Genomic DNA, 11,487 nt, shown 5'->3' with positions numbered 1-11,487 from the left:
AGTCTGTATAAAACTATAACACAAGTAAGACCTCCTACATCTTGTATTGGTCCCTACAGATAATGTTCTGTTGTTTTTGACAGAAAAAAATATTGTTTAATGATTTGTACCAAGATTTTTAAAAAACATAAGAAGTTTCAGGTTTATAACAGCTTTAGAGAAATATGGTAAGCTTCCTAAGTGTTTTTTTAGATATTAAGTGAAAAAGTTTAATTTTCAAACCAATTTCATAAAAATGAGGTTTTGTATAGTTTAATATCAGGTGATGATTATCACATTCACCCCTGAAGACACATTTGAACTCCTCCTATTCAAAGGTTGAAATAGTTCATTTCGAAAATTCAGGGGTGAATGAGTTATTTCCTATTTGAACCCATAATTGTATATTTTTTGCAATATTTGATAATATATAGATTTGGATATAAAGTTTTCCTTGTCATGTCAATAGCTACCAGATGTAGTTTATTTGTTTGATTCGACGAAAGTACTGACCTAGTGTAGGATTCATACAAGCTGACGAATTATATATAACTGGACATTTTTATGATAATGTTGTATCGTAAATATAACATACAACAAACTAGAATGTTATTAGATACATTTAAGTTATAAATACTTCATACACATATATACAGATGTATCATCAATTACGATGACATTTACACATACCCAAGCCATATAGAGAAAATTACTGTACATAATCACATTATAAAATGATGAAATTGTATAGAAAGTTATGCATTAACTCTGTATATTTAATGTCATCTCCCAAAAATAAACATAGGTGCCACAAAAACTATTTCTCTACTTAGTCATACCATTGGCAGGTATGACACAGGTGATATTTATACAGGTGAGATACACAGGTGATAACACATGTAGTATCGCCTGTGTACCCTCTGACCTTCCAGCATTGCCCAAAGGTAAATACAATTATCAAAATTTATTTGCACACATGAACAGCATGAAATTAAAATCCACCTACCCACCCTTTATACACACCATCAATTAGCAATTAGTGGGCTATAGTATCGGAGGCCTTTATTTTCTACAACAGATGTAGATATGAGGATATCTGATGCTCGGAACTTGTGATAAGATGTTTTGGCCTGATTGTATTGATATATATATGATTATGTGTATCATATATATGTATAACCACTTCAAATGACACACAGATGTACTATGATTGTACTTTGTAAGTGAAAGTGACGTTATTGCTGTCTTTCAAATGATTTGATTGGTAGAACAGAACTTGTATTACTTCCTATTATAACTGTGTTATATATACAGCCTACTCACACATATTCAGGTTTAAACCTACTTGGGTATTCCAGGTACGGGGGGAAATTAAACGATCCTGATGTCGTTTTGGTTTTCCTTTTTTTTTGGAGACATGATCATGATGATACAAGGGGCTAGTGTGTTCATTTGTAAAAATACAGACATGCTATCTACACTGTGATCAGCTCCATTATGCTGCCATCAGTTCCACGCTTGAATGATTATGAAAGTGAAGAATACTAGCTGTACTTTGAATGGGCTGATCGGCTGTTAAATAAGAGGGATAACTCTGACTAGCAATGACGACCTTTCTGATGACCTGATCGCTCGGCTGATCACAACAATAGTAGTGTAGGAGTGTTAGTCATGGCGAGTGGGCAGTAATGTTTTGTCAACAGAACTGGTGTAACATGTGACGTTCATATACCTGTGTTATTCTACAACCGTGAAAACCCACTGAGGAAGTGATGAACCAGGTGAAAGATAAACTGACGAGAAATTGGAGTACCGGAGATTGGGATGGATGTTTGTACAGTGGTTCATCTTGTCACCGTTGTCTAATGTTTAGCTAGACTGGTAACAAAGGGGCAGTGTTGACAATGGAACCTTGTCTGTAGCGCTACATCCTGTTATATAGATACTTACCTAATAAGACAGTCGTACATGTCAATATATCAGCTGTTTACAACCAAGGAAAGAAAGCCATACTTTGTTAATGAAGAAAGGAAATTGAATCTATGTTGTGACTGTCACATGGAAATCCGACAAATTCATGGAAGTTTTGTTTATAGATTGAATATTAACAGCAGTGTCATATAGTATTTGGAAATTGGAAAACTGAAGAAGATACAAGACTTGGATTAAATTTAGAGTCTATGCCTGTACATATATGTAAGGAAGATGAAGATATTGATAGAATCACAACAAGGAAATTGCTGACTTTTGCTCTCATGTAATTTCCCCGTGGACTCCAATTAATACATTATACACTAGTGTGTCAATATCATAACTGTTAACCGCACATCAACATTGGGGAGAGGAGATTATCAATTATTCATTACAATGTCTACTCCTGGTGTGCTAGCAGTGACACTGGTTGTTAAGCTGTATGTATGTGAATTCAGCTCAACAAATCTTCATTTCTGATTGGTTTGATTGTCTGGACACTGGACAGCACATGTAACACTGGACTGCCTGACCAGATTAAGTCCCTAAGCTCATTAGCATAGATACTGTGAGATAGCCTGCCAAATGATTGTACCCTCCCCAAGGAATTAGCACAGGGCCAAGTGTATATGTTGGAATTAGCACAGGGCCAAGTATGTATGTCGGTTAGGTACAGACATGTGTCTTCAATTAAGAATCAACTGAAACTTTTTTGAGATAATTTTATTATTAATTTTACATCAACACCGATAATCATTCTAACAGTTTCTGTATCAAAGGACGGAATATCATTACACAGACATTTGTGTATAATAAACACAGGATTATGATGCAGAGGGATAACATATGAGCAGTGTACTATTGGATATGTAGACCAGGTGCTGTGATTGTTGGATGTACCACAGGGCCTTCATCACAGGGAATTATACAGCTTGGGACAGATTTTTCTCTGAGAACATTTGATTCATATAACAAGCACATGTTCACAAAATGCCATCTGGCGGAGTTTTCCCCAGTGTGTAGACAGCTACATGAGAAAGCCCACATTGATCCAGAGTCTGGGACTGTCTGCACATGTACAGTGCATTTAGCTGATCACGCCAACTAAGATGATACTTGTATAGTAATTTGTGAATGTGGAAATACAAACTGGAGTTTTAGGTTTTATGACTGTTTTCTGCTGCAAATGTTTTACAGAGGTAAACGTGGACCCATACAGGTGTGATAGAGCACCAATTTGCTGACACAGTGTAAACCTTTAGCCAGTCACGATGGGATGTCATAACGGGACTCCAGGAAATTATTGATACTGGTGATATTATTGAGTACTGATAAAGTACACAGATTTACTGTACATAATCAATGTCAGGTGGGCAGCTGTATATGTTGTTGTTAAGGCTGACGATCGTTTATATTACCTAACGGGATGTCTGTTGACGTAATGTGTTGATTGTGACAGGATTCATGATCACATATAGAAATAAATACACTGCAATTCATTATCTTTGCAGTCGTCAATTAAATATCCAAATTTTAAATGTCAGTTGATGTGTGGAGACCAGTGATATCTAAGTGTTCCGTGTGCTCGTGATCAGCTGTGATTTGGTTCGCATGTTCACATTGATAACAAGTTTTATTTACCCTGGCAGCACTTACTGAAAGATATATTTAGACTTTCCACCCTCCAATAAAGCTGGTGCTTACAGTCGTTGTTTAAATAAGAACAACTTCAAAGAAAGAGGTGCTGTTATTTCCTTTTTGTGAACTGAGGATTTTGTACCTGGAGAGAAAAGAATGTGTATTGGGGTGGTATAGGTGTGAGGTCAGAGTTCACCTTATATCAGGTTAGTGTGTACCAGTATGTAACAACATTAGTAGTTATTTGTTGAGGAGCAGTACGCTGGCACTGTTGTCCCATCCTCTCTGCCAGCCTGCCTGTTTAGTTAGGCCCTACACCATATCTGTAACTGGATGGATGAAAAGTGGATGGATAATGGAGGCCTAACACAAATGTGTGTGCATTAGGATGTGAATATAGAGTGATCTCACCCCCATTATATTGTTGTGTAGTGAGGTATGGAAGATAGTCGAAAGCGGTCTGGTATATCGTATAGCCGCCTTCGACACCAACGCTCCTCCAGTCCCTCTGCCAAAATAAGCACTAATTCTCGTAGATCGCAGAGAAGTGCTGCTGCCAATCGGGTCTGTAACCAAAGCATATTTGATCTCCAATACGGTGATATCCAGAAAGATTCATCCCCTCACAGTCATCTTAAATATGGATTCGTTGATGAGGAAGATTTTGAGGAGTTCAAGCACGATTTAAAAAAGTTCAATCATCTTAAAGAGGAGTTATTTGAGGATTTTGGTTTGTTTAAAGGTGATTCTAAACCAAAACTTCTCACAACGGCAGAGGCTCGCAAAAGTAGTCATTTAGCTGCCGATCCACTCATGGAGTTCCTGAACAGTGATGAGCACTTTCAGGAGTTTGAGAGGGTGTTTGAAACGTTTAAAAGTAATCGGTTTTCTGATAGCTTGGACAAGCTTCGGTGTTCGTTAAACAGGTATGGAGATGAGGAAGAGGAGGAGGAACATGATCATGAGGAAATTGATGATAAGTGTGATGTATTTGAAGAGGAATTAGAGGATTCTCAAATAGAGGATTCTTTTACGGATTTCTTTGACCATGACGAGGATTTCATGGCATTTGAACGCGAGTTTCAAAATCTTAAAAAGGTGAAACGACGTTCTAAGGTGCTACAACGGATAAATCGTAATTCAGGCTGTGATATTGTTCAGGAGTTAAAGGCGTTCTGTGATAATGACCCCTCCCTCAAGTATGACGTAAGTCCAGGGGAACAACAAGTGTGGAACTCAGGTGGAGAGTGGGATTATATATTCAATAAATTAAAAAGTGACAACAATGTGTCGTTACCACCGAGTGCGTCGGGGAGTCTACGCACGTGTACAAGTATTAAGGAGGACAGCATAGCTGACTTTGATACAGGATTTTACTCTAGTGCTAAAAATCAGGACTTCAATACTTGCTCAACACTTACAGATTTGCCAAATGTAGAAAATGGTAAGTTTAATGAAAATGTAATTGTAATGGTGATTTCAAGATGTTGATTAATTTCAACGTTTTAAACACATTGGAGAAACCCTTTACTTTCCTGCCAAAATATATTCTGGCCTTGCCAAATTCACAAACTAAGGGGAAACAATTAGTGCAGAATTACAGTGCTAAAAGAACCTTCTATAGTAGGTGCTGATCAAATTGCATTTCCCAAAGGCCAGGCACATTATATCAATTATCCTGGGGTCGTAACTGTTAGTCTGGTTTTGAGAGATTATGTTGAACTTAGGATCCTGCTCTAGCTCTGTATCATGTAGTACTAGTATAGGTCTAGTCCTCCAAGGATACACGCTGGAGGCTGGTAGATAATCATACTCTTTGCTTACTTTTGTACTTTGGCACTTATCAATTTCAGATTATCTCCCCTTGAGAGAAATATTTGGTTAGAGTGTACATCAGAACAATACATGTAAAACAGTCACATGCTAGCAAGAAAATTGATTTATTTATGATTATCTCCCCTTTAAATTAAATCTGGTTAGTGTTTACATCAAGAATACATGTATTACACAGATATGTGTATTAAAATAATTCTCTATTGCTGATTATCTCCCCTTTTTAGAAATATCTTTTCATTGTATATATATATATTGGGGGACTATTGGTTTTATATAATAGCTATATTTTCAATTATAGTATATCAATTCTATCTTCTTGTAATATGATGTATATGTACATGTAACTGTTCTGTTTCACTGTGTCTTAGGAGCGGATTGCTCCGAAAATTTGACAACCTAAACTTGTCCACACTGTTGGAATTACTTCTTTGCCCAATATTGATAATACAAGTAAAACATAGACATGCTGATACAAAATTTTCTCTTTTGCTGATTATCTCCCCTTGAGAGAAATATTTGGTTAGTATACACATAATTGAAAGCTTAATTAAAACATATTGATTAACCTGACAGGTGTGACTAGGAAAGTTGATTGGAGAAACCAGACATTACATTAAATTCGCTGGATGAATTTTAATTTGGTGGACCACTTTTAAGAAAAGATAGTGCCCTATGTTTATTAAAGCTTTTATAGTTTCTTAATGCATTGCAACTTACAAAAAAGTGCTATGGAACAAGATGACTACAGGATGTAAGTTATAGAGAAATATTTTATGCTGTATGGGTGTTCCTCATAGGATATGTGTATAGACTGATACGCACTAGCCTGGAACTGGTTTCACAGAGTCCTCTTGGCTAAATATGTTATGTTTTATTACAAATATATTTACCTCCTGCCCATTGTAAGTTAAGTATCTATCTTTATTGTGTCTAAACAGGTATAAAACATTGTTCAAAGGTTATGCTATGTGTTCTGGTATATATATCCGCTCTTTGAAATACAGAACGAGTCGGAGACGTTTCCTCCATGGTAGCTGATGTATCTCACACCTGTCAGCCTCCCTCCTCAGCACCCAACTCATTCCCTACCCATCATTTATATATGTTGGAACATTCCTGAAACAAGACAGCAAAGCTTTTCAGTAAAGCAGTTCTAAATTTATATAAGCCTTAAGGATCCCTGTACCACTGCTGAAAACTGTAATAAGTGTTGGAAACAGTTTTTCCTCCTCATGTTGATAGCTTTGATAAATAATCTCTGAAAAGAAAACCATACCTTGTGGGACTTTTATGAGAAATGACGAAGATGAAATGAATAAAACATAATCAACAACAGTGTTAAAAAAGTAAAAATTCAGCGGGCTAGACCAGGATTAGAACCTTGGACCTCAGATTGTTATATTGGCGCTCTAACCGCTTGAGCTACCATGCAGGTCAACGGGTGTGTCCTGGCCCAATTTTTTCTACACTAAGAAATTGCAAACCTTTCTAAGCCGACCCCTGCAGTATTCAGACATTCAGTCTCATCCCATGTAATGCTGGAATCCTATATCTAATGAAAATTACCAAATAAGACCTGTTTATTCTGACATACTGTCTAATGTGATCAATGAGCTATCTCAAAGGGTTTCAGATTAGACAGGTGTCACTGCAATGTTGGTGTGATGTCTGTATGTCTGTTTCATTGTCTGTCTGATGCAGACTTTTATGTAAGTTTACAATGTTTCTCTGTAATTATAGATATCTAACTTGGTCTGCAATTGTGTCTGTCTCCCATTCCTGCATTGGTGTGAATAATAATCTGTTTTTCTGTCTTGTTTGTCCATCTGGTCTATATGATTACCACATACCGCATTCACTGTGATTAGCACCCAGGGCACAAGAAAAATTGGCTGAAAAAAATCATTCTTTCTAAAATACTGTAAAATTGTCCTGTCATATTGTGAGACTGCAGTAGTGTTTGATATAAATTGTATAGGACCAGAATGAACATGTTTAGTAAAGGGGCTCTTATATCATTCAATAATAACTGATAAAAGGGGAGGGGCGCTAATAATGATGTACTACACATGTATCTGTTTAAGTGCAGTCTACATATAGCAGACATTTAATGCTTATCTCTTGGGCCCTCATTAGCTCAGCTCTGATAAAGCTCTTGTTGATCCTACAGCATTGATTGGGGAAACTGATTGAGATTGGGAGATTTCTGGAGAATCTGGAAATTGGGGTGTTGATTAGGTGGTAGAAGAGAAGATAAGGAAAGGATGATGAAGGGATAGGGTAAGATAGAGGGATTGAGAAATGATAGATAGGGATGATGCATGCTATATTTAATAGACGGAAAGGAAAAGGAAAAAAGAGATGAAAGGGAAAAAGAACGATGCAAAGATAAGAGACAAAAAGGTTAGAGAGAGAAAGATCGGAAAAAAGCAATGAGAGGTTGCAATTGAATGGATAGAGAAATTGAACGGAAAGAGAAGAAAGTGATGGATGAAATGGAATGGATAAAGAAATGGAAAAGAAACTAAGAGAAGTGAAAAAGAAAGATAAATGGACAAGAAAAAGAAGGAAAGAGGTGTAATGAAAAAAGGAAAATATAAAGGAATGAATGGTACAAAATAGAAGGAAAGACTATGGAAAGATGGTGAAAAAAGGTAGATGGAAAGGAGAGAAGAAAGGTAAAGAAAGATGGAAACGAGGGAACAAGAAAGATAAATGGAATTAGAAAAAAACAGATGACACTAGTACTGGTTTGGGGAGGAGGCACTTGTTCATGGATCCCTGAGTGTGACCATTAATTTTGCATTTTTAACCGCCAAGATTTCAAACTAGTCATTGGTGTTTGGTAAGTAAGGTTATTTCATTGAAAATTAATTCATCCTGAGTGTAATAAGTTATCTGGGTTTTCATAATGATACCGTACATGTTTGATATCATGGTGTAATTTGATCAGATTTGGTAATAATTTATATCTGGGTCTGATAAAGGGACCAGTGATTAAAATATCAAGAACCACATATCCATACAACACGTGTACTGTTTGGAACATGTAAATCAAGTCACCAAGTCATATGCTGTAAAAAATAAAGACACATGTGTACACTTTACTGGAGAGCAATAGTTAGATATGGTCCATATTGACATACTTTTGTAATTTCAGTGTTTGATTGACATCTGTAATTTGACGCAGTTGGCATTAGTTTTGGTCACATGTCATATGGTAGGTTTATATTTCCATTACGTTGTGCTGTGAGGACAGACATTCATTGTTTTGCTGGCAGTTTTTGCACCAGAACAAACATTTTGATGGAGTCAGCTGTATTGGAGCATGTTATAGAAGTTGTCAGTATAAGCATTATGTAATTTGTGTGTGACACCCACATATGTGGTCCTGTAGCTTGTAGCGTATCAGAAACTGACAGTAATAACCTCACCACAAAGGGAAATCGGTTGGCAGAGTATTTTTAAACAATGTTTTTATATACCTTTCTCACAAGTATTACATAACTGTTCTCTTGAATTCATGGGTACAGGAATATTTTGAGTTATTTCTGAGTCTGAGAGCTAGTCCTGTGAGGCTGACAGCTTGTCCTTTGATTAATGGGAGTCAGAGACTGAAAACTAGTTCTGGGAGGCTAAAAGCTAGTCCTATCTTCTGATTATAGGACTCCGAGGGCTTGTTCTGAGAGTCTTTAGAGTTTGTGAGCTAGTCCAGTGATGTATGGGACTTGAGAACTAGTTCTGGGAGACTGAGAGCTAGTCGAGTGATCTATGGGACTTGAGACCTGAGAACTAGTTCTGGGAGGCTGTGAGCTAGTCCAGTGGTTTATGGGTGGAGCCGTTTGTGTTGCATGTTAGGAGTGCCTCCTTGGACTGCATGCACATGTGCAGCAGAATGTGCAGCATAAATACAGAAATGCACAGGCATTTCACAGCCGACTGCTCTCAGCTGTTTTTTGTTTGCTGACTAATTAGTGCAAGTGAAACATAAAAACCTCTACCATTAGCAAGCCCAGCCTTAGATCTAATTGGTATTTACAGTTAGATTAATTTATCTTGTAATGAAAAAAAGAAGACGAAATTTGAGACCAAACTTGTCCTTTCAAATTTGCTTTATTTCATTTTTTTATAGATTAATTCTTGAGTCTTCCATATCATGATTGGTATCAGATAATTCAATTTACTTTGCTGATGAAAAGGATTCCCTTTTAAAACATAAACCCATAGATTTAAATCTGCTAGATTGCCCAACAAAAATGAGATAATTGTTAATAGTTTGATGAGGCCTGCAGCCTCTGTACATACAGGTCGTGTGCATGACAGCTGATTGATTAGTCATTAGAGAGGTTCATCAGGGCCTTGGTTACACCTGCCATCTCTCCACACACCCATCACATAGCCACATATTGACAGAGCCGAGGGATAATAAAAGTCCACTTAAACTTCCATGTAATTGATTCAGTGAGCATTGCTAAATGTAGGATTAATTTGTATGCAAGAAAAAGACAGTTTGAAAAATACGAAATCTACAAAAGCATGTTAGTGAGAATGCAGATTTCAATCTTTTATTTATTCTTGCCCTAGAGATGATCAAGTTTGTTATTGGTCAAGTTTCAGCATGGCTGTATTGTAAAGGTATTGAGGTGAGGAAATCTTTCCTGAGCATTGCTTTAATTTACTTGACACTGAAAACACTGTTTTATTGTAATGACAATACTATATGCATACTTCACTCTCCCTATTTTAGAGGGAGACATCTGGTTTTGGACCCTGAAATTGAGCATTTTCAACCAGTGAATTTGCTAAACTGTTTCTATTTTGTAAGATCTGGTGATTTCATTTGAGAGAACAGCTCAAAAGGTGTCATGTTATTTTCCTCTAGGGTATGCAAACACACATTTTATTTATGCTTTTAAATCTAAAAATGTGTAATTTCCTCTGTGGAAATTAAAAACAGTATGTAAACGGTAGAATTACTCCGGTAGAGTGTGAGGTTTATGTACAGTCACAACTTCGCTATAAGGAAGAATTAGTGTGGTACAATCTACATGTAGGGAGTTCTTACAGATAATAGAGGAGTTCTTGGGAATCAGATGATGTCACAGGAATATATAGAGGTCAAAGTTCAACATGACAGGCTAGAATATTTATCCCTTTATCAGGTCAAAAATGAAAATTCCTTCCAGTAAAATTGGGTTTCATGTTTATTTCAATTTCATTTTTGCTGGAAGACTAAAACCATTCTGCACCAGGTTGGTACCATAAAAATAAATTAATAAGAAAAAAAAGGATATTCCTGTGGGGTTATGATGAAAGTATAAACAGATATTCCTGTGGCTGTATGGTTATCTCAGTATTGAGATCATTAAGTCAATGTTTATTTGTTTTTGTTTACACAAACCCAGACTTAAATGTTTACTCTATCAGCCCTGTCTGGAATAAGATCTGTGATGACGTCTAATGTTATCTCAGAATGCAAACAAAAAATAAACAAGTGATACATTTTCAAATAGTGCCTAATGAAATTGGTTCAGGAAAGAAAGTTTTCTGTTTAATTTTGAATTTATTTCAAATCAAAATATGTACAAGTAATCAGAAATAAAGAATTTTTTAGTATTGTATCAATGTATGTGGTAATGATGAGTCAACTAATATTTAAACACTTCAAAAAAAAATTTGTCAGTGTTATTTACATTTTCTGATTAACAGTTGACTTCAGATTTATTTTGTATATATACGTAGGTATGTATGGCTGATGTAGGATAATGAAAAAACTCTACACTTAAGTGGAACCTGTCAGAAAAGCTCTATATTTGAGACCTACAAAGAAGATTACACCAATATATTTAGACCCAGCACTTAGCAACCATTATCAGACCTTACCACATTGGATCTGCAGTACCTATAGAGGGGCAGAAGGGAGGTATTGAGTCCTGCCTTTCCACCTTGGTACTGGGCACGACAAAGAGGAGTGGGTGGGGAGGGGATGATGGTGGTGGGACAGAATGTCCACCCACCAGCAATAAGGGTAGTGAAAGGGGCAGGGTACTAAGTTTGAGGGGG

The 11,487-nt window shown here is 36.5% G+C and overlaps 1 protein-coding gene across 1 annotated transcript in view; it reads left to right on the top strand.

The window, feature by feature from the left end:
• Positions 1-1,322: 1,322 nt before the first annotated feature.
• LOC110461236 overlaps positions 1,323-11,487 on the top strand; it is a 34,540-nt gene continuing 24,375 nt past the window's right edge. The window contains exon 1 of the mRNA XM_021514627.1: positions 1,323-5,032. Within this exon, the coding sequence (XP_021370302.1) occupies positions 4,027-5,032 (1,006 nt within the window). The 5' untranslated portion in view covers positions 1,323-4,026. The remainder of the gene's footprint in view (positions 5,033-11,487) is intronic.

The sequence above is a fragment of the Mizuhopecten yessoensis genome, unplaced genomic scaffold (assembly GCF_002113885.1).
Source record: "Mizuhopecten yessoensis strain PY_sf001 unplaced genomic scaffold, ASM211388v2 scaffold10591, whole genome shotgun sequence".
NCBI classification, from domain to species: domain Eukaryota; kingdom Metazoa; phylum Mollusca; class Bivalvia; order Pectinida; family Pectinidae; genus Mizuhopecten; species Mizuhopecten yessoensis.
Note: the sequence above shows the minus strand (reverse complement) of the source record. Positions and strands in the feature narration are given on the sequence as shown.